Genomic DNA, 25,099 nt, shown 5'->3' with positions numbered 1-25,099 from the left:
GGGGGGTGGCTGCAAAGAGGGGACTGGAAGCAGCCACGGGGAAGACCTTTCCAAGAGCTTCTGGTCTTGGGACAAGGGAGGCTGAAGGGAAGGATGAAGAGGCTCCTGATGGAGAAGCCAGTGATGTTTCAGGACTGGGCCAAGGAGACCGTTTCTTAACTGACATGACCTGTGTATCATCAGCCAAAGACTTAGAGAATCCAGAGGATGCTGACTCTTCTACCTGTGACCATACTTCCAAGAATCCTGAGGCCGAAGAGGGTGTGGCCCACCTTTGTGACTACCACCTGGCCAAGCGGATGTCGTCATTGCAAAGTGAGGGACATTTTTCTCTACAGAGCTCACAAGGCTCTTCAGTAGATGCAGGCTGTGGCTCGGGCAGCAGTGGCAGTGCCTGTGCCACTCCCGTGGAGTCACCACTCTGCCCCTCCCTGGGGAGGAACCTGCTCCCTGAGACTGCTGGGAAAGGGGTGAGTTACATTCCTGCAGAGGAGAGAGCCACTGGGCTTCCTAACCATGGAGCGACCTTTAAGGACCTGCACCCACAAACAGAAGGGATGTGTCCACGGATGACAGTGCCTGCTCTGCACACAGCCATTAACGCCGAACCCCTGTTTGGCACATTGAGAGATGGGTGCCATCGGCTCCCCAAGATTAAGGAAACCACAGGTACAGCAATTATGGTTGTGGAGCTTTTGGTTACATACCATGAGCATGAGAACCAAACTTACAACAAACCTAAAAACAAAATGTAGAAGAGAATTTAGAAATTTTTAAAAGGCTACAGAACTGTTAACTATAGCCACCCCCCACACACACACTAAGTCTTTAATAAATGCTGAAGTTTCTAGGTCTGGGACAATAGCAAAACTTGGCCTCTGCAAGCTTGTTCTGTGACTGCTTTTAGAATATGATAGAGCCTTTTCCTCCCCCCTAAATTCTAGAGGCAGATTTTTGCAGTGCCAGTGTGACTTTTAGTTACAAGATAGTATTGCTTAGAGGAAAGGAAATTACTTAGATTTCCTTCTCGAGACATGTGATTTCTAATTTTGCCTCTTGGTTATTGAGAGACAAGGAAGGATTATAAGGCAAGATACCAGGGAAATTGGAGGAGCTAGGAAAGACAGTTTGACTGTCAGCAGTCTTAGGTTCCCTTCTCCTCGGTAAGACTCCCCTGAAGGAATATTCTGAAGTGTCTGGCATACCCCAGTGTCAGGAAGATTTTGAGGGTATGCATGATGAGCTGCCTTATTTTCTCCAAAATAATTAAGTATAGACATAGGTAGCAATAAGCACCGAGCTACCTTCTGCACCCTATACCTTCACCATCACTATTCTACCTTCAAGGGGGCATGTATACCACCCACCAAGCCTTTTAGCCAGCTAGTCATGGCAGAAGCAGATGCTCTTCATTTCATGTTCCAGATGATACCATCAACAGTCTTTTTCCATATAGGTCCGTAGATATCACTAAGATCTCATACTGGTCAATTTCTATTCATGCCCTTTGGCGGTTTTCTAGTTTCCCAAAAGCCATCACTGGCTTTGCCTGCCCTGGAAAGGCCATCTGTGAACATTACCTAACTCATCACACAACTGCATTATACGTTAACTATTAGTAAATTAATTATAATTTACTAATTATACCACACTGTTTAAGCCTCCATGGTTTACAAAGAGCTATCACCTAAGTTACCTCTTATTTCACACAAACATTCTATGAGATAGAGAGTGTTTTCTTCACACTATAGCCTTTTTAAAAAGAGCTGAGCAAGGTTCCCATGGTCTCAATTTCAAACCCTATACTGGGTAAAGCACTGTCCTCTTAAAAAGGTTAGCTTAATCTGAATTAACTAAATCATGCCACTTACTTGGGGGAAAAAATAGGTAGGTAACCAATGCACCAATGCCAGGATTAACCTAACTCCATTGCAGTACAACTTAAATATTTTAAATATATTTGAGTCATCCGTACATAGGATATGTGTTTTCTAACTATGTGTCTAAGCTTTGGCAAGTAAATATTAGAAACAAGGAAATTCATGAAATTCCATTGTCTCCCAGAGAACATTTGGGATTTCTAGACAATTTCAAGTGAATCAATAGTTCCAGAAATTCTAGTATTTCTTGATATTCATTGAAATGGAGCTCTGTTATGATTTATTAGGAGGCAGTCTTTGGAAAGTAGGGTGGCCGTGACATATGGCAGCCCTTCTAGAATACATCCTTGGAAAATGACAGACATCACATAGAGATGTAGTGAAAATGACCACCCAGGAGGTGCTTAATAATTCTCTCTGTTTTTCTACTACCCCTAGTGTAGCTTTGACAGAGCCTGGGAAGGAGAGACGAGGAGGCATGCCTTCAGCTTGGTCTCCACATCCTGAAGCTGATCCCATCCTGCTACCATCAAACATTCACTTGGAATCAAAGGTGCCAATTACAAATCAAGACCCTACTGATTTCTCCCAAGCAAACCAGGCATATGAAGAGGCTGTGACCTGGCGGCCACTGGATCTGAGAGTGGGGAGCCTCAGGACACCCCACAGCCAGAGGGCTCTGAGACATAGCAGCAGTATTCTCTCAGAATCTGTAAGCTTGGAGACCTTCCAAGAGAGAACCAAGGGTGCAGTCAGCTTAAAGTGCCCTGGTATCACAGAAGCACAGGAGGCCAGTTCAGAAAGGCACGCAGAGCTCCCCCTGGGGAAGAAGCTCACCAAAAGTTCTTCCCAAAGCTCAATGCACTTTAGCACTGAGGGGAAGGTTCACAAAAGGTCCCCAGTGGCTCACAAAGACACAAAGCGGTATAGGACATTACCGTTGCGGAAGCTGGATGGCAGCAACTGGAGATGCCGGGGACCTTTCAGCTACTGTTTCCTGAACGGAGGGCAAGATGAAGATGCTGATGAGGATGAAGAGGGAGAAGAGGCAGCCCGCCAGGTCTCTTGCCTCTATCGACCACAGATGACTCAAGCCTTGCCAGAACCAATCAGCCCATCCCTGGGCATAGGGATCCAGAAGCAAGGAAGGGAGCTATCCAAAGGCTCAGTGCTGAAGGTCTGGGTGGAAGACTTGAGTGGCCCAGATGATCTGGTCTTCAGCAGTCTGGCTTTTGATGCCCAGATTGCAAGAATAAATGCCCTAAAGGAGAGCACATATGCAATGCCTGATGGGTTCCTTGCAGCCCAAAATGATGCCAACGAGCTGCTTTGCCTCGTCAGGGCAACCAAGGGGAAGGGAGAGGAGTCACGCCCTGAAGCATACGACCTTACACTTTCTCAGTACAAGCAACTGTTATCCATTGAATCCAGACAGTTGGGAAGTGCCTGTAGGAAGATGGCGATGGCTGAGAAAAGCCCTGAGGAGATGCTCCTAGCTATGACTTCCAGCTTTCAAGTGCTCTGTTGCCTAACAGAAGCTTGCATGCGATTAGTTAAGGTCGTGAACTCAGAAATAGAGCGGCAGGAAATTGTGGCAAAGATCCACGAAGTGGTCATAAACTACATTTGTCTCCTGAAAGCTGCTGAGGCAGCCACCGGCAAGACCACTGGGAATCCTAATGTTGGACTCTCAGCGCGACATTCAACCACCATGGCCGCTCTTGTAAGCACACTAACACGTTCTCTCAAGATGCTTTTAAATAAATAAATATGAAAGTCACGTCATAATCTACCTTTGCAAAGCCATACATGAACTTTTATTTACTTTAGTGTACGATGAACAGATGTCTCCTTTCTTCTCTCTGTATATTTTGTTATTTTATATAAAATAGGAGATAAAAGTCACATTGAAGAAATGTTGAAATGTACTAATCAGATGTATTCTGTTTATATTATATATATATATATATATATACATGTAAAAGAAATATACAAGAAAGTGATGACATTTGGCTATTTTTCATATAGTCAAAACTCCAGGTATATGATGTGAAGTTTTAAATTCTACTGTGTTAGAGCAAATCAGTGAGCCCTATCTCCTTTCCTTCCAAGCAGATACTTAGAGACCATATCATTCATATTTAGAAGTTAAAAAAAAAAGAAATCACGATGTATATAAAACAGTACTTATGTTTTAAAGTTATGATTTTTAAGCATTGGAAATAGCAAAAAGACATTTAAAATCCAGGAAGCTCTTATGAATTACTAGAGAATATATATATATAATAAATTCATTTTTTTGCTGATAGAGTTTGGTTATCAGATGATAGTTATATATTATCTATTTACAGAAAATGAATGGAATTAATAATACCAAAATTAAATCGTTTGATAAAAAGAGATCTGCTTTGACTACGTGTCAAAATATATAAACCAAAGACATAATCTTCCCCCTCATGCAACTCAATCATGAAACTTCAAACTCACTTTAGAGTGACAGAACATTATTAAAATATTCACAAAATTATACAAGGAGCATTTAATGATCATGAAAAATGATGACCCAGTAATGTAAACCAGACCACATGCCAACACCTGCCCACCCCACAGGCCACCCCTGGGGAGCCACATCTTAGATCATAGCTGTCAGCCTATGGCACCGAACATCACTTCCTTTACAGACGCCAAGGCTGCCAACCAAATTTGCAAGTATAGCCTAATACTGGGACAAAATTTCAAATCTGGAATGTTCCAGAAAATCAGGGCAAAAATGGCTCCTCTAATAAATAGAGGCCATGATTAAATACAACATTCATTAAATACTTTATTGGCAGATAGAAATGTGAAATCTGAATATAAAAAAGTGGTAAAATTTGTCCATTTCAGGTGAAATCTATGGAATGCAAAGGAGTTTTCAAAACTGTCGTCTCTCTAAAAATATATCTTTGAGCCAAAACAAAAGGATGCAAAGTGTGCAATCATAAGATAAAATTGATATGTACATGAGTATCTCCTGGGTCACTCAGTGCTCAAGCTACACACATGCCTGATGATGTAGGTGGCTTCTTAGAAAAGGACAGGAATATGCCAGATGCAAATATTTCCATTTTTGTAGCCTACTTGGTAGGAGGCATAACACAGTCCACAATTGTGACCCGTCTCTTGGCAGTCGTTCCATAGAGACTCAATAACAGAAGTCACACGTTTTTATAGTTAGAGCAAACAAAAGGAGTTAAGGGGTGTGTCATATAAATAATGTTTAACTAAAACATTATTTCATTACAATTATAATTATAAATATTGGTGTTTTGACATTGAGAGATATTAGTGGTGTTTACTGTGGAAAATCTTAGTAAATATTCTGTATACTACAATAATAATAGGATGTGTGCTCTATATCAGACAATGTGCTAAACATGTCACATACATTATTTAATCATCACAACAGTCTGTGGTTTGGACACTATCATAAATTCCCTCCAAAGGCAATATGGTTTAGTAGTTAAGTGTATGGGGTTTGGGGTCAGAAACATCTTCATTTAAACTTTGACTCTGCCATTTTCTTTCTCTCTCATCTTGGGAAGGAAATTTTTTCCTAGGTCTCAATTTCCTGATAGTAAAATTGCAATCAATAATAAGATCTGTTTCCACCAGGCTATCATGAGTTTTGAGTAAGATGATGTATGTAAAGTTTGCACCATTATACCCAGCAGAGAATAAGTATTCAAGTAATATTAGATATCATCATCATCCTAATCATTGTATTAAATATGTTGCCCAAGATAATATGTGGGGGATGTTTGTTTTACATGCATATTGTATCCTGACTCTATGTGCAGAACACATTTTGTGTATTGCATATGTGTAAAAGAAGTGTACAAGGAAGCGATAATCCTTGTTCACATCACATATCTAGTTAAAACAGCTTCCTTGTCTATTTCAGTTCTTTGAGAAGCCTCTGGGGAATTGCTCTGGGTCTTTCTAATCAATTTCCCATTACCTATGGTCACTCCAGTAAGTTTCTGTTTCTTATAAACAACTCTTTACTCCCCAGAAAACCTTACCCCCCATCCCCACCCCACAACCCATTCACTAAGCACGGGGCTCTCAACTAGAGTCCAGGTCCACTAGAGTTTAGGAATAACATATTAGAACAATATTTGTGCTTATTTTTATCTAGGTTTTTTATGTTTGTGTATGTTTTATAATGGCATAATAGTACAGTGGTACATGTACATAATTTTAAATAAATAAATAAATGAATAAACAAACAAGCATATGCCTGGTACATGCATGCAAAAGCATTGATACAGGTAGGGATACATTCCCTAATGTTTGGAGAACACTGAGCTACAGAATAAAACTTCCTTGCCCTCAAGGTCCCTTACCTTTAATCCCTAGTCTGGGCGTATCTCTTACCATTTTTATCAATCTCTTTTCAAAGATTTCAAACAAATTCGAAGGTAGGCACAATCATACAACCTAGTCAATATGAACTTGTCACACGACTGAGGTCCAGTCTTACTTCTTCAACTTCTGCCCTCTTCTTACTTTGTGATTCAGAAACACATCCCAGATAAAATAGTGTTTAGTCCATGACTATTTCAGAAAGAATTTCCTGTAGATAAGAACTTTTAAGCATCACCACAATGCCGTTTTCACTTAAAAAATTGTTAATCACTTAAGATTATCAAACACTACAGAAATAAGTGACAGAAAAAGTAAAAGTCCCCTATAAGCCCAAACCCCAAAGACAAGTAGTTGTCCACAATTTACGGCACCTTCTTTCACTCTTTTCTCTGTATAAACTAATGTTATTACTGTATCCATGTACGTGTTTAACTTTGGACTCAGAGAGCTGGTCTAGCCATACTTGTCTTTGTACCCAAGTCTCATTTCCATTTTATGTCATATAAGTTGATTGGCAGAGGGGATGTTGATATGGAAAGACAAAGTGTTCAGTTGAAGAACCACCACCATGTTAGGCTTCTAGTAAAATCTAACAACTAATGCAATCACTTCAGTCATTAAAATTAACACAAACCTCACTGATCCTGGGCCCAGGAGGAATTAGTCTACTCACGAAAGACATTATCTTCCAAATAGTTTATGTTCTGGTTTCTAATTTTATACATGTATAAATTTTTAATATATTTTAACATATGTATTTACCAGAAGGGTCATGCACTTGCCAGAGAGAAAGAGAAAGCAACCCCAATGTGGCATGCTTTCACCACAAACCCTTCTCCATTTCTCTGTCCTTTTGGGACCATGGGCACACACACATAGAAATGGTTTTAAAACCATTAGGTCTGGGATTTGAGCTGTGCAGCCAGCCATACGGGATCCAGCTCCCTTAACCTCGAAAGCCCGGGGCTAGTCCTTTCATTCTATGTGTGTGTGTGTGTGTGTGTGTGTGTGTGTGTGTGTGTAATATACGTTTTTTCTGGAGGGTGTGTGCACTTGACAGAGAGAGGTGGGGAAAATGATAAATCATCCTCCACGAGAGATGGCCATGCCACAATCCCTTCTCTTCCAGTCTCCTCTTGGGATTTTGGGCATGCATCCACAAGTGCCAGCATGATTTTCAAGCTACAGGTCCAGGACTCAAACCACATAGCCAGCCATGTGGGATCCAGCACTTTAACCATGCCACCTGCTGTCCTGGTTGTCTGTTACTTCTGAGCTACTCAGGATACTGCTCTAATTTATTCTGATTATTCTTGATTTGGCAATGGGGACAGTTTGCTCACTTTGGTTATCACCTTTCATAATTTTGTTAACTGCCTTTGAAAAAAAAAAAAAAAGGAAACCAGCTGTGCTCAAATGGTTTGTTATCTCTTCCAGGTACTAAGAAATCTTGGGGATAAAGATACATGAAAATCACATTGTCTCTAACCCTATTTTGTCTTCACTTCCAAAGTGGTCATTTTTGATATGCATGTGTGCACATACACATATGCATGTAGGTACACATGGATATAGAGGTGAGGGAGTGTTTGAGGAGATAAGTGTTTGTGTGTGTGTGTGTGTATGTCTTTTAATTTGGCTTTATGGATTTCAATCCTAGTTTTTCCTCTGCCAGTCCAAAAAATATTTTTAATAATGTTTGTATATAACATCCAAATCTTCCTTTAAAGTCGGGTTGCAGAAATGGCTTCTCAGCTTTGAAAGATCAAAGAGTGCCTTTTAAGCTGAATTTTTACTCATAGCAATTTGAATATCATTATATGGGATACTTTTCGCTTACCCCACCTATTTCCTAACCTAGCCATCTCACTTTTTCTTTTTTTTTTAAATTTGCTATGGAGTGTAGGCACTCACCAGAGAGGGACAGATAAGAAGTGAGTTAGGGGTGGGGGAGGGGTGAATAGTAAGAAAGAACAGGAGATTGTCATGCCACAATACCTTCTTCTCCATTTTCCTCTCAGGATTTTGGGCAAGCATGCACATGCACCCAGTGTGTTTTTCAAGCCACTAGGTCTGGGATTCAGACCACAGTCAGCCATGTGGGATCCAGCTGCCTTAATCACCGCTCCACTGGCTAGTCTCCCCCATCTCACTTTTTTTTCGTTTCAAAGCCTATACATAAGAAATCCATGTAAGAACAATCCATGTCTATTAAATGCTGCTGCACAAAATAATGGAATTAATTATAGTGTACATCACTGAAAGAAATAATCAATTATCCTAAGTAGTTTACTTCACCCTTCAGCTTGAAGTTAACCTGCAGCTGCCTTAAGCTGCTTTTTCTAATCTTTTGTCCATATTTACAACGGCTCTCAATTTCTTGTTACACTCTAATTTCAGAGCATTTTGGTTTTTGTTTTCATTATTCCTTTTAATTCTCATTTCCCACTCTATAGTCCAGACCAACAATTTATGCCATTTTTGGTATCACAACCATAGGCAGAATTAGCTTTGGTAGTGGATGTATGTTGGGTTTGGGAGGTTGAGCTACTTGGTAACCTCCAATCAAGTAATATTCCTGGTGTTTTCATTTCAATTAGTACCTTTTGCCTATATTACCCTTTCACTAATGATCCCTGACTCCTTATGCCTCCCATTTAAAAAGGCAGGATGAGGCCATTCATTCATCCATTCACTCAGCTATTAATAACTCTCTAAGGTAGGCAAACCTTGGGCTAAGTGCTGGAGGTAAGTATAATATGTATCTGTCTCCCTCTCAGCATTACAGGAACCCCTCCCTTCATGATAGTGCAGAACTGGGAAGATAACCTGGCAACCCACAACTGTACAGAACAATCTTAATAACCCATGAGAAAAAAATCACAAGTGTTCCATGACCTACACATTTTTATAGTTTTAATGTCTTTTTAATTTTTCAATTATGATACCTGGTTACAAGTACTCAATGCACATCTTCCTTGAGTACAGTATGGTTTTTCAGTGCATGCATATAGTGTGTAATCAAATTGAGGACCTAGACATATCTATTATCTTCAACATTGAACATATAAAAATTTGTCAAAACTTTAATACTCTCTTCCTGTCAGTTATAAATGCATAGGCACAAAAAAAGTATAGGAAATTGATCTTTAGTACACAGTAATATAAAACATTAGAAACCTTGAGGATTAAAATGGGTCTTTGTTGTAAAACTTATCAAGGAGAGTTTGAACAATGCTTGCCTTCTTTTACTCATCATATAACTTACAATACAGATAAGCATCTTTTCTCTGCTTTGGCAAATTGTCATACTCTTTTCTAAAATTGTGCTTTTGATGTTGTGAAATATCTCTGTGAGTTTCTTTAATGTGAGGTGTTTCTTTTTTTATTTTTTTCCAGTGTCATTTCCCCTGAGACAGCTTCATCCTTTTCATCACCACTTCTCTCATTTATGTCTACCTGCTTGCCTTCACTGCATTTCTGGCTGCATGTCTAGAGTTTCAAATGAAGGCAGTGAGACTTCCACTGTCAACTACTTCTTCAGTTACTCCATTGATGTTCGAATTGAATTTAATTTCCCTTTCAGTGTCATAACTCTCTGTTTCTTTGCTGCCCTTTCATCTTCACTGGCCAGTCTCCTCTTTCGAGGTTCCCTTTTATTTCCTTTTAAAAAAATTATCCAGAGGGTGCATAGGCTCACCAGAGAAAGATGGAAAGATGGAGAGAGAGAGAGGGAGAAAGCACCCCCAATGGGGAGGGGTGTCATGCTGCAATCCTGTCTCCATTTCTCTATCCTATCAGGCTTTAAGGTATGCACATACCTGTGCCAGGCACGTTTTTGAAGCCACTGGAACCACATGAGATTTGGCTTCCTTAACCACTAGACTTAACCACTAGTCTACAGGGCCAGTCCATCGATGCTCCATGTTTATAAAATGTTATGTGGCTTTATCACTCACGGAAAAAAGGAAGAGGTAGCACAGCTGCATGCTTTGCTGTCTGTGTGATGGGAACAGGAAATGCTTAGTGACCAATTGCTAGCAGATTTTGAAAGAAATGATGTGATTGGCCACTGAGCATCATACATATCTTTTATTTCCATAGTGATTTTGGATTCATTTTTACTTTATTAAATTACAGTTGCCATACCATGTAGTAACATATTTAAACCATGTTGTTGGAAACTGGTAATTAGCTAAACTGTGGTAACTGAAATTCATGCACATATACTGAAATGAATAAGGACTACCTATACTGAAATGTTCCAAGGGTCCAAAACCAGTGGTAAAAATGGTTGGATAAATAGCATTCAGCACTGTCCATTGGAACTTTCTGCGATGATGAAAATGTTCTAAATCTGTGGAGCGCAACTGATAGCAAATAACTATATATGTCTATTGAGTACTTTCAATTTGGCCAGTATGACTAAAGAATTGATTTTTTAAGTTTATGTAATTTACTTATGTTTCTTGAGAGAAAGATCTTTGCTATAGAGTGTGTGTGCTTGACAGAGACAGAGAGACAGAAAGTGGGAAATTAACCCCCCCAGGAGGAAGGCCATGCCACAATCCCTTCTCCTTTCTCCTCTCAGGATTTTGGGCATGCATGCACATGTGCCCAGTGTGAGTTTTAAGCCACCAGGTCCGGGAATCAAACTCCAGTTGACTACATGGAAGTCCAGTGACATAACCATTACACCATCTGCTGGTCCCTATAATTTACTTATTTTAATTTAAACATGCACATGTGGCTATTTTATGTTACTGTGTGCTGCAATTATAGAGGGCAAGGAGATAAAAAAGAATAAGTAAATAGAATGGCAGTTTGCAGTAAGTTCTAGGAGGAAAATCGATAGGCTTCAGGGAAGGGTCAGTCTCTCTCTCTCTCTCTCTCCACACATACCCACACACACATGCACGTGGTCTCCAAAAAGCCCATGGAAAATATGAAAAAAACTATCCATGGATTTCAAAAAAAAAAATTCCACTAAAATCAACTCATACTTTAATTCCATTTTTTTCCTCAGGCTTTTTGAAATCTCCTTGTATAAGGCAGAGTTTGTTAGATCTGGGAAGAAGGAATTGACTGATCATTAGTAAGTATGACAACCATTTCACATGGGCCCTGCTAGAGATATTTAAATGGTAAATGTAAAGGAGACAGTAGCAGATAAAGACTCTCCCTCATTAGCTACAAGATCAATTTACTCAGGTCCTTTCCTTAGCCCTGGGTAAGTTCTAGGTTACAAGACAACTGAGTAGCCCCTTGAAACAATACAAACATACACGTGTGCACATACATGCACGTGTGCACACAGATGCAAACACAACCATTTGTTCTTAGCCTTTGGATACCTTATATGATGTTTGATACACATGAATAACTATTCCTTATTCAAGATTTGAAAATCTTCTATAGAATTTGGCTCCCCATTAGTTTATGAATTCTTCACAAAGGTGTTGGGGAATGAAAAGCATTGGAGTAAATACTGACCTCACAGCATAGCAATCTGTTCCCTACAGCATGGCTTTCCTGATACAATTTCATCCATATGACCCTCAAATTCAGAGCCTGAGCTTTCCTCTGCTTCCCCCTACCCCATCTTTCTACTTGTCCTTGGACTCAACTTCTTTCTTGGTTGGGTTTCAAGACTACTCCAAGTCCACTCAAATTTGGTCTAATACATTGTACAGTCTTTAAAAAATTAAATTTAGATTTAAAAATATATATTACATTGCAGAAAGGAGCAAAGGAAGATGTGAACTCAATTTTATGGAAGTCAATTTAAATTTGGTCTCCATCACCCATTGTTTTTTCCCTTTGTCTTCTTTCCTATCTTTGTCTCCCTAGACACTCCCAAGCCCTATCTCTCTGTATTAGTTTTCCTTTGTTGTGAAAAAGGTTAACACAAATTTCATGACTTACATCCTGTGTCACAGATTGTGTGGGTTAGGAGTCTGGGCCCAACTTAATTGGCTCAGAGTCTCATAAGGTTGCAATGAAAATTTCAGCTGGGCTGCATTTCTCATCTGAAGTTTTGACTGGGGTAGGGTGAGTTTGCTTCCCTCATTCAGATTGCTGGAAGAATTAATTTCCTTGCAGTTCTATGACCGAGGTCCTAATATTTTGCTGGCTGGAGACTGGAGCTGCCCTCTGATTATAAAGGCTTCCCACAGCTCCTTCTCCAATGTGGCCTACTTATTTTAGCAAGTCCAAGGAGAAACTCTGACCTCAGGAAGTACATAGTCCCTCCTTTATGGGTTTTTACCTGATCGAGTCAGGCCCACCCAGAATAATCTCCTTCTGACTACCTAAAAATTGACTTATTTAGGAACTGAGGTGTATCGCAAAATCTCCTTTACCTTTGCATATGCTACTGGTTAGAAACATGTCACAAGCAGACCAGCAGAGGGTTGCTGGACTCCCACATAGTCAACTGTGGTTCGAGTCCTGGACTTAGCGGCTTAAAACTCATACTAGACATGTGTGTATGCGTGCCCAAAATCCTGAGAGAAGAATAAAGTAGAAGGAATTGTGGCATAGCCATCTTCCTGGAAGGGGGGGGGGTTGATTTCTTACTTTCTGTCTCTCTAGCAAGTGCACGCATCCTGTAGAAAAATATCTCTTAGAAAAGAAAGAAAAGAAACATGTAAGTCCTGCTTATACTCAAGGGTATGAACATTGGGAGACAGAAATCATAGGGACCCCCTTGGGGTCTGTTCACCATGCCCCCCCCTTCCCAAGGCTCTTCCCTCATTACAGAATTGACAGATCACATATTCCTCTGACAGAAAAAATAGTGTAGACCCTTGAAATATAGACCTGCAGCCCCAGTGTGAGCCTTCTGAGCCCTGGCCCAGGCCCATTCTCTAGATACCTTTCTATGTTAATCTGCCAAGTTACTCAGGGAATGGAAACTCCAATAATTATGATGTACTAAGCTGTGCAGGTCAGGATTTTATTAGTTCTAAGTCTATAGGTAAGCTTTCCATGGCGATGTGACTCTTCATTGCACTCATTTTAGAGTCAAGTGATGACTTCAGGAGCAGGTCAGACAGAATAATTCAACTGGTAGATGAATTATTGAAGATGATGACCTTTAATGAGTATAGCCAGGCCTTTCTCAAGTATTTATGAGACAGGAGGATGAGGTTGGCTGAGGCCACTTTCTCCTAAGTTATTCATCTGGAAGCAGAGCCTATGAATTCTACTCCCCTAATATACCCCATTTGGAACTCCTTGCCAAGGTACCAAGAAAGAATACTGCTCCATCTATGTAGGTCCCAGCAAAAGATGAATAGGGAAGGGGGCTCATTTCTTTCTAGATTTCATGACTTTATTGTCACCCTTCACCCTTCATTTTCCAAAGATATATAAAGCTATATTGTTGAATCAGACTGTACCAAATTACTCCTCCTTTAGTACTTCCTGAATTTCTGAGAAAGTGCAATGAGGCAAACACCCAATCATGCATGCACACCCACACCCACACAGGTTCACAGTGTAGAAATAAGTGTACTATATCACATCATCCAGAAAGATGCAAGGACCAGATTCAACTTCTTTGCCTCCAGTCTGCCTTTGCTCCCAACTCCTTCAGTCTCCAATATGTTATCAGTATGATTACAATGAGGTTTATACAATGATATTAATAGCTATTATTTATTCAGGCACGATGTGCCAGATAGTATGCTAACTGATCTTCATACATACTTTTTATATCTATTTCTTAGAACAATCTTTGAGAAATTACTATGATCTTCTAAATTTTTGAATAAGGAAATACCTGCCCCAAATCACGGGTGCTGATCAGAATCAAGATTCAAACTCATGAACTGCAGTTTTGTTCAACAATTTCTAGACAAATAGCTAGCCTGTTTCTAAATCAAAGAAATACCAGGATGTCTTTTTTTTTTTTTAAATTAAATCCATGGAAGAACTTACAACAAAAAGCAACCATCTCCTATCCCAAACTCCCCACCCTCAAGTCCCAATTCCAGGAGAAAATCTGTTTAATCAGTTTCTGATTTTAGTTTTCCTAGTGGTCTTCTCCTTAGTTCTAAATAATCTAATTTCTTCAACTTACCAACTTTGGGTGACTTTCATTGATCACCCCTTGAAATGTAAAATATTCACTTACTTTAGTTACCTTTCACTTTTCCTTCTCATTCCCTAACCAGTGTTTGATAGAGATGCTATTAGTAAGTTCTATTCTTGGTTACTTATTTAGCTTTAAATACTGTAATTACAGCTCTGCTTCTTGTTCAATCAGCTTTAGACAGTTTCCTTGACTCCTCACCTACATGAAATGAAGTTATTTGCACCTCCAACCTTTTCTTTCTGCCCTCCCCACCACCACTTTATTCCCTCCTCCTATCTTAGAACTACAGTACCTTTCTATTTTGATAATTTACATTGTAATAGAAAGTAATTTTCTCCCTGGTGTCTAGGTATCAAAACTTTGTAAACCACTATAGCCTGAAGAAACAGCATGATTAACTGCTTTCTCAAAAACAGTAAAGATGAGGAGATGATAACATAGTAGAACACGATATTCTATGAGGCTGACCCACATAGGAAGGTTCTAGGTCCATGTCCAAAGACCTTAGTACACTGGGCATGTGTGTGCCTATGATCCTGACTAGCTGAAGCTCAGTGTGGATTGTAGTGTCAAGGCCCTGTTGAGGGCTCTATGTATCTCATTCATGGAAAAAATAAATAAACGAACAAGAAGCCCATAAAGTTATCCAGAGCTCTTTTAGAGGATAAAACAAAAAGCTCTATTCATGGAAGGAAAGAAGGAAGAAAGGTAGAACTTGCTGTGAATTTACTATATTGTAAGTCAGTAGTTCTCAAAATGTGGTCCCTGAACTAACAGCATCAGTATCACCTGTGTGTTAGAAATAAAGATCCCTGGGCTCCACCCCAGACCTGCTGAATCAGACACTTTGCGGGTGGAATCCAGCAATCTGATTTAAGAAGTCATCTGGGTAATTCTAATGCATTCTTAAGTTCGAGAACCACTGTGTTAATGATTGACAACAGATACAATTTAGGAACCATGACACTTTACTACACCAAACCTTATCTTGTAACTGAAATTATGTAAAACATACTGTAAAAATTGAGATCTGCACAGAGGGGCTATGATTAATGTTTCTAAGAGAGATGACAACTGGCTGCATACATATTTAAAAGCAAGCACTCTGACCACATTGAAACTTCAGCATCATGAGACATCAAGGGAAGAACTTTATTAAGGCAAAAGACAGTAGATGGAACAAAATTTGAATTGCATTTAACCTGGAAAGTTCTATATCTGTCAGAGCAAGACAATTTTCTGCCCACATTTGCCTAGCAGAAGTTCAATGTGATTGCTTCATAGAGTCCTGTTAACTAAAAGGGATTCCTCCTTCTTAAAGAGGTCTACTGTGGGAACCAGCAGTTAGCGTAATGGCTATGTCGCTGGACTTCCACGTAGTCGACCGCAGTTCGCGTCCTGGACCCGGTGGCTTAAAACTCACGCCGGGCGCGTGTGCGTGCGTGCCCAAGATCCCGAGAGGAGAATGGAGGAGAAGGGATTGCGGCGTGACCATCCCCCCTGGGGGGTGATTTCTCACTTTCTGTCTCTAATGTCTCTGTCTGTCTGGCGAGCGCACGCGCCCTATAGTGAAAATCTCTCCAAAAAAAAAAAAAGAGGTCTACTGTAATGCTTCCTCCTTATCAAAACAGGGAACATTTACATTTCTCTGATCAAAATGAAGACATTCATGCTTTGATTTAGGTTGGCTCTCCAATCTTTATAGAGTTTTTTTTTCTGGAGGCCATGTGTTCTCGCTAGAGACAGATACACAGAAGTCTCAGTCACCCCATAATCCCTTTTCTTCCATTTCTTCCTACTTTCAGGATTTTTGGATACACACACATGCATCTGGTGTGTTTCTCAGGCCACCAGGTCCAGAACTTGAACCACACAATTGACCGTGTGGGATCCAGCAGCCTTAACCACCATGACACTAGCTGGCCCTGGATTTATAATTTTAAAGCAAATAATCTCATCTGCGTTATGATCATTATTGTGCTAAAAGATTATTCATTTTCTACACACCCAATATCATGACTCCTGAATCATTTTTTAAATATTCACAAAATCAAAATAAAGTTGATACTCTTTCCTTAAATTTCTCAATATCATGCCATATTTATACTCTTTTGTATTTATACCAATACTTTCTAAGTTGCTTTTACATTTTCCTGGAGTTTCTAAAAGTTTTCCTTTTTTCCAATTGACAAAATTTAAATGTGCTGTCCTGCATATCTACTGCTATATTAAAATTCACCACAGGGGTCAGCATATGGCATCATGGTTACTTCGCTGGACTCCCACATGGTCAACCGTGGTTTGAGTCTCAGATTCAGTGGCTTGAAAACCATGGAAGGTGAGTGCATGCCCAAGATCCTGGGAGGAGAACAGAGGAGAAGGAATTGTGGCATGGCTATCACCCCTGGAGGGTGATTTCTTACTTTCCCTCTCACTATCTCTGTCTCTCTCTGTTGAGCGAATGCACCCTAAGGCAAAAACCTCTTTATAAAAAAATACCCTAAAACATAGTAACTTAAAGAACAATTTATTATCAACTCTCCAGGTCCAGGAATGAGCTCAGCTGGGTGGTTCTCACTTGCAGTCTCTTGTGCAGTTGCCATCAGATGGTGACTAAGCCAGAGTCAATTGAAACTTGACTGGGGTTCAAGATGACTTCTCACTAGCAAGTGGCCAGAGACCCCATGGAGACTGTCAAGCAAAGTATTATATGAGACATGGACTTTTCACAGCATAGTGCTCTCAATAGAACATAACTTTTCTTTTATTCTTTTTTTTTTTTTTGGAGAGGTTTTCACTATAGGGCGCGTGCACTCACCAGACAGAGAGAGACATAGAGAAAGAAAGCGAGAAATCACCCCCCAGCAGGGATGGTCACACCGCAATCCCTTCTCCTCCATTCTCCTCTCGGGATCTTGGGCACGCACGCACATGTGCCCGGTGTGAGTTTTAAGCCACCGGGTCTGGGACACGAACCGCAGTCGACTACATGGGAGTCCAGCGACAGCCATTACGCTAACTGCTGGTTCCCAGAACATAACTTTTCACATGGTCACTGCTGTCCATGTTCGAGCATCTCAAGCGGGAGCATCACAAAAGAACCAGACAGAAGCTGCACAGCTTCTTATGACCTAGTCTGAAGTCACTCGGTGACCTTCTATTGGTCAGCTGAATCCTCAACCAAGCCAGGTACAAAACAAGAACTAGGCTCCACCTCTCAACTGCTGGAAGTGACCAAAAAATCTACCAGTATTTTAATCAGTCACATGTGCTTCCACAAAAGCCTTAACATGATCCAACATGTTATATATTCCCTGAATTAGCTCTTCCTGGAGACACCCCTCCCTGCTAAAACCTTTTTATTTCCCTTTCCAGAATAAACTATTTTTGTTTATCAGTTGCCAGAGGGCATGTATGCTCACCAGAGTGAAAGAGAAGAAAAGCAATCTCAAGTTGAGTGTGGTCACCTCACATCTACTTTTCTTCCAATTTTCCATCCCGTTGGGATTTGGGAGCATGCACACATATGGGCCCAGCATGCTTTTTCAAGCCACTAAGGTGGGATTTGAAGCACGGTTGGCCAAATGGGATCCCTTAACCACTAGGCTACAGGACCAGCCCTAAACCTGTTTATATCTACATAAACACCATCCTAGTACTTCCCTTCCTAGCTTCCTTAGAGTAGACCCCACATTTTTCACAGTCAATATTGCCTAGAGGAACTGTCTCAACACGCAACTTTTTGTTAGTTTTTACATGTTTGAATAAACCTTTTTTGTGCATATGTGTAATTTGTAACTTAGCTGCATATGTGATTCCAAGTTCAAAACCACATGCCTTGAGAACCTGGATGTCATTGTCATTAGCTTCAGTTTGCTAAGTCTTCCTTTTTCCTTTAAAGCTCTCCCCCAAGTAAGACTCATCTCTTGTTTAATCAGTCTCAATTTCCCAAGGTTGTGTCTAAATCTGGAATATTCATTCATTCAATCTGCCTGGAATTTAGTAGCTCTTTTCCTCTGGGAGTTTGTGTCTTTCTTCAAAATCACTTTTCTTCCATTATTTCTTTTTCTTTTAGTTTTCTCTATAGCCATTTTCTAGCGTTTGCTGAACACAGTAATTAGTCATATATTCACAGATAATTCCTTGGCAATACCAGTTACTGTTTCATAAAATCCTGCATAGTGTAGGCAGAGCCTTGGTTTGCCATTTTTGTGGTTTGGGGTATGACATGGCCAGTGGGATAATACTGGATGTGATCTAAGGAGGCAAAAAGAGACATGCAGGCAACTGTACATCCCTCTATTTTAGCTTGGACTGATAGTGTGATTTTAGTAAGGCACACTTGGAGCAGACATTACTCTAACTTTCCACTGTCTGTTCCTGTGTACTTACCATTCAGTTTTGTCAGATCCTAGTAAGGGATCATATTGCTTTGGAGCTCTGCTTGAAAGGATAAACTTCAGAGACAGAAGCGGAATACTCTGAGTAATGCTCCCCAGCCTAGGTTTCTTGCTCCCTCTTCAGAAATCATCATCTTGGACCAGCAAATGGTGTAATAGTTACATCCCTAGACTCCCACATAGTTGACCGCGGTTTGAGTCCCTGACTCAGCAGCTTAAATCTCACACCAGGCATGTGTGCATGCGTGCCCAAAACTCCCAAGAGAAGAATGAAGGAGAAGGCGTTGGTGGGGCCATTCCCCCGGGGGGGGAGGGTGATTTCTTGCTTTCTGTCTCTCTTTCTCTGTCTCTCTGGCAAGTATGCATGTCCTGTGATAAAAATCTCTCTTTTTAAAAGAAAATCATCAAGCCTTATCTCAGCTTCATGTCAGTTCCATGCAGTTCTTCACATAGTCACCACGGAATTACATGTTTCTAACAATGTATAATGTTGTCTTGCATGTTTTTAAACTTTATGCAAATAGTATCATAATGTACATATCCTTCCACACTTAAATTTTGTTATTCAACGTGAGTTTTGCATGATCTATACCTTTTCATAGGTATAGTTCATACTCATTTACTTTCATTGCTTCATACTGTCTTGCATATTAAAATTTAGATTCTGCTGTTCATGGAAGTTTAAGCCATTTTCAATGTTATTAAAAATACTACTGCAAAGAACATTCTTGTACTTGTCTCTTGTGTAAACATGTGAGTTTCTCTAGGATATATGCCAAAGTATGGCATTTGAGAACTAGATAGCTGTTCTTCAACTTTATTAGATATTGATTCCCTACCCCTGGGCAGGCCCAACAATCCACGATGTTTCCATCAGTAAGGTAAACACTCCAAGCAGCAGGTTGCCTGTATTGCTAATTCAGTTCCTTAGTGTCTAAAATTTCTTTCCAAGCAGGCTACCAAAGCAGGTGGGTAAATTTTATAGAGTCAGGTAGAAAGGTGAAGAAATAGAGATGGGGATGTACCAAGTGCTCACTCTTGAATAAATTATAAATCCCCTCACATTGACCAAGACCAAAGTACTCAGAGGTACTCATGAGTACATCAGCTCATGTTTAACCATTTGGGAAGCTATTTTATTCTTCATGACAACGTGACTACAGTGCAGAAAAATGTTTATAGTGGGTTTATATTGACACTCACAGACACAACCTGGATACATCAAACAAAGAGATGAGAGAATAAAGGGGAGAGAAGAGGAAAGAAAAGGGAAGGGAAGAAATTAAGTTATCAGTTCAGAGGCCAGGCATGGTGGCATGCATCTGTAATCTCAGCAACTTGGAAGGCTGAGGTAGGAGGATCTCAACAGTAATGTCTTTAAAAAAAAAAGTGTTGGGCTAACAAATGAGATTAAGGCACTGGATCACACATGGCTGCCTTTGCAGCTTGAGTCCTAGACCCATTGGCTTGAAAATCATGCCAGTGAATGTGTGTGAGTGCTCAAAAATCCCAGGAGACTGAAAGAGGAGAAATTGCAGAATGGACATTCCCCCTGGAGGATGACTTCTCACTTTGCATCTCTCTCTGTCTCTGATGACACTCTCTCTCTTTGGCAAGCATGCGCCCTATAGTAAAACAAACAAAAAAACTAAAAAAAAAGTAATCAATTCAAAAGGACCATTTAAATAGCATGTCTTTGGTGAGAACTGCAGTATGGTTTTGTGTAAACGATAATGCTATTTGTGAACATGTTTCAGAGTTTAATATATTATTCGTGGTACTATAGATCTCATTCTCTTTTTAAAGAATTATTTCATCTAATTTGATTGATTGATTGACTGATTGATTTTAATTTGACCAGAGAGAGGCAAAGTGAGAGAGAGTGAGAGCAAGAGCACGCACAAGAGAAAGAGGGAGAGAGAGAAAATGAGAAAGCAAGTTACCAGGTCCAGGACTTGAGCCACAGTTGGCCATGTGGGAGTCTTCCATCCTTAACCACCATACTACCTGTCAGCCCCACTATAGATCTCATTCTAATATATTTATCTTTATTCATTTTCATGTAATTATTACTGAAAAAATCTGTTCCATATCACTATCCCTGGTTTCCAATAACTGTATAGCATTCCAGAGCTGGCATCTGCCATCATGTCCTCCATTACAGAGCACTAGAGACCTTTCAACTTCCATCTGAAAGCAAAGCTATAGTTTTCCTCATAAAACAGAAAGCCTTAGTATAGAGTTAATAATATACCATAAGATTAAGGACTGGTGGGTTTTATTTTCTGTACTAAGGTTTATTTAAAAGTCCTTTCTCAGTTTTTTTAGAAACAGAATTTTATTTTTGTTTAGAGTAGAAAAAAAATTTAAAAAAAAAAAACTAGGTTGAAATGAGATCCCAGGGACCAGTAGGTGGCATGGTGGTTAAGGGCACTGGACTCCCACATGCTGACCACAGTTTGAGTTCTGGGCCTGGCGGCTTATTTCTCTCTCTCTCTCCCTCTTTCTGGTCAAATTTTAAAGATATATAAAGAAAGTTAGATAAAATAATTCTTTTTAAAAAATAGAAAATGAGTTCCCCAAAAAATGTGATTTTAGGACAACAAAAGTAAAAGACCAGGGGCCAGCAGGTAGCATAGTGGTTAATGCACTGGATTCCCACATAGTCAAATGCAGTTCGAGTCTTAGATCCAATGGCTCAAAACTCATGCCAGGTGCATATGCATGTATGCCCAAATTCCTGAGAGGAGAATGGAGGAGAAGGGATTGTGGCATTGGTCATCCCCCCAGGGAGTGATTTCTTACTTTCTATCTCTCTGTCTCTCTGGGGAGTATACACGCCCTATAGCAAAAATCTCTTAATAATAATAATAAAATAAAGCCACAAAAGAGAAATAGTCCTGCTGTCATTCAGACACTATCTGGTTACTTGCATTTTTCAGCCTTGTTGATCACTGGATCTGAGTTGTCCTGAGTTCTACATAGAGTGTGCACTACATAACAATGTGTCCATGAAATGACTGCTTTCTACACACATTTTAGAACAAACTACCATCAGACAAAAATCCATACAAATACCTCCAAGGGCAGAATGATCTCAGTAGTGGGTGACACACACTTTGTAAAATTCTGCTAAACGAAGAGACTAAAAAGGCCATGGGCAAAGCAAATGAAGGAGAGTTAGGAAATTAACTATTTTAAATATTTATAATTCAGACATGGTACTGTATTGTCTGTGAAAAAATTAAAATTCATTAGTGTCACTGAATGTTATCTCCAAAGAGATTAGTACACTGGGCAAGTTTTCAGATAACAGTGGAGAGCTGTGGACAGTAGATACAGAAAACACCGCACAGACTCCCAGAATTGAGGTAATGATGGCCTTTACTGATCACCCCCTTTGCCAGAGGTCCAGAAAGAACTTGCAGCATGAGCACTTTTCAGCTATACTTCCAACTTGAAGCAGCAAACTTTCTTTTCTTTAATAGCATTCAGTGGGGAGAGAAAGAGAGAGAGAGAGAACTCTCTAATGGGGCATGATCATTTTATCATCTTAATGGGATTTGGAGCACAGACGCACCTGGTATGACTTTTAATCTGCTGGGGCTAGGATTTGAACTCACGTTGGCCACATGGGATCCAGTTCCCTGTGCACTGTGCTTAATTAACCACTGCACTATGGGGCTGGCCCAAGCAACAAACTTTAGACTCAAAGAGGAATCCCCAGTGGGCCATGAAAACAAAGAAAAACATATTAAATGTAAACTGAAAAGACAGTAAAGTGGGATACAATCCCCATTCAAATCCCAGAACTGTGGACAAGTTCCCAGAAGTAGTTGTTAGATTAAAAAACTGGACACACCGGGAACTAGCAGTTAGCGTAATGGCTATGTCGCTGGACTCCCGTGTAGTCGACTGCGTTTCGCGTCCCAGACCCGGTGGCTTAAAACTCATGCCAGGTGTGTGTGCGTGCATGCCCAAGATCCCGAGAGGAGAATGGAGGAGAAGGGATTGTGGCGTGGCCATTCCCCCTGGGGGGGTGATTTCTAGCTTTCTGTCTCTATGTCTCTCTCTGTCTGTCTGGCAAGTGCATGCACCCTATAGCAAAAAAACCTCTCAAAAAAAAAAAAAACTGGACATACCTCATTTCCCAAAGAACATGATACATAGCAATTTCTCAGATTTCTGTGTATCGTGTTCTTCAATTCCTTAAGAGAAATGTATCCTCCCATACTCTCTTCTATTTACTTTGTGGTTTCACTATGTATATTGGGGTCTTTAATCCACCTGAATTACACTTTTTATATGAAGTCAAGTAAGAATCCACTTTCATTTCCCCCCATAGTGGTAGGCAATTTCCTCAACATCAAATCTCTGGTAAGATCCTGCAGGGCTCAGTCTTTTGGCGAAGGTCAAGATCCTGCAGATAAGCAGCGCACATCAAGGCTTTGATGGCAAAATGTGGCACAGGTTGGGGATGAGGATCTGCATTGCTTCCCAGTCACATATATTTTGCCTCTGGTCCACTTGGACTCTCCGAAGGACATGCCCTTGACCATGACACAGATGCCATTGTGGTGACATGGACAGGAGGAAAGGCTGAAGCACTCTCCATCAGCTTATGTGGAACAGATCACAAGGATAAATTGAGGCAGAAGAACCTGATGTCATATATTCTGGGAAGACATGTTGGTGAACACCTGAGCAATACCATCAAGAACTCCCAGGAAGGCCCCCTCATAGTGCAGCAGTTAAACACTTCATAGAGGAACCCAGATCCCACATGGCCAACTAGGGCTTGAGAACCAGCCTCATTGACTTGAAAAACACACTGGGTATGCATTGTGCGTCCAGGATCCTGAAGGGATGGTGAATTCAAGGAAAAAGGCATGACAAGGTTCTATTGGAGGTGCTCTCTCTTTCTCTCTCCTTCATTCCTCCCTCCTTCTCTCTCATACATGTGTACATACCGTGGCATTAAATACAAAAACAGGAACCAACAGATGGCATAATGGTTATGTCGCTAGACTCACACATGGCTGACCGAGGTTCAAGTCCTGGACGCAGTGGTTTGAAACTCACACTTGGTGTGTGCGTGCATGCCCCAAATTCTGAGAATGGAGGAGAAAAGATTGCAGCATGGCCATGCCACATGGAGGTGATTTCTTGCTTTCAGTCTCTCTGTCTCTCTAACAAGTGCACGTGCCTATAGCAAAAAATCTCTTAAACAAATAAACACACAAGAAACAGGAAAACCTGAGAGGGACCAGCAGTTAGTGTAATGGCTATGTCACTGGACTCCCACATAGTCGACCACGGTTCGCGTCCCGGACCCGGTGGCTTAAAACTCACACCAGGCACGTGTGCATGTGTGCCCAAGATCCCGAGAGGAGAACGGAGGAGAAGGAATTGCAGAGTGGCCATCCCCCTTTGGGGGGTGATTTCTCACTTTCTGTCTCTCTGTCTCTCTCTGTCTGGCGAGCGCACGCGCCCTATAGCAAAACCTCTCCCCCAAAAAAAGAAAAGAAACAGGAAAAACTGAGTGAGACATTAATTGGGGGAAAAATGTCCTATGTTACTAGCTGGGCATAGCAGTGACCAAGTCATGATTAATTGCTATTGATTCCTTCTACAACCACAGAGCTTATGGGATTGAGGAAAACAGAACAATAAACAATGTACGTCACATATGGGCTCTAATGTGCAATGGAGGAATAAAACCAACATTTTCAGATTCGTTCCATAAGAATTACATTTTCTGTGACTAAATTGCTGTTTGAAAAGATAAAATGTTTATTCTTAAAACCAAGCCTGATTATGTCACCCATTCAAGTTGTTATGAGTGAAGGATTACTCTCTATTTTAGAGTTATATTTCTAGTACAAGTATTCGAACTGTTCAAGGCAAATGGATATGAAATAAGACATTATAACATTTAATCATGTAAAAATATCACTAAATAGTATGTGCAAGCATCTTAAATAAAATAGCAGAGGGAAAGGAGAACAGTAAATCTAGGAAGACATTTATATCTGTCTGAGAATACAGAGCAGAAGGTGGAGTGGGGTTCATGAGGGCCTGAGGCAACCCAGGAGTCAATACAGATTAAAAGTATAATGATGATTGATTTTTCATAAATACTTTTGGAATGCATAACTATATTTTTTCCATCATAAAAAAGAAAATTGAAGCATTGGTAAATACTGTAAATATCAGAAAAATCTATAAAATAGTTTTTATTAATTTACTGCTTGACTAATTGCTGCAATGCCTTTTTTGTGCACAGTCCTTTAGCTTTGTACACAATC

General features: G+C 40.3%; 1 protein-coding gene across 1 annotated transcript in view; it reads left to right on the top strand.

Moving 5' to 3' along the window:
- FRMPD4 (FERM and PDZ domain containing 4) overlaps positions 1-3,680 on the top strand; it is a 214,346-nt gene extending 210,666 nt beyond the window's left edge. Inside the window, exons 17-18 of the mRNA XM_027769673.1 lie at positions 1-669; positions 2,324-3,680. Of these exons, the coding sequence (XP_027625474.1) occupies positions 1-669; positions 2,324-3,648 (1,994 nt within the window). The 3' untranslated portion in view covers positions 3,649-3,680. The remainder of the gene's footprint in view (positions 670-2,323) is intronic.
- Positions 3,681-25,099: the final 21,419 nt, after the last annotated feature.

Source organism: Tupaia chinensis, unplaced genomic scaffold (assembly GCF_000334495.1).
Source record: "Tupaia chinensis unplaced genomic scaffold, TupChi_1.0 Scaffold150243_1, whole genome shotgun sequence".
In the NCBI taxonomy this organism is placed as follows: Eukaryota; Metazoa; Chordata; class Mammalia; order Scandentia; family Tupaiidae; genus Tupaia; species Tupaia belangeri.
The sequence above is the reverse complement of the archived record's forward strand: the minus strand, read 5'-3'. Positions and strand labels throughout refer to the sequence as shown.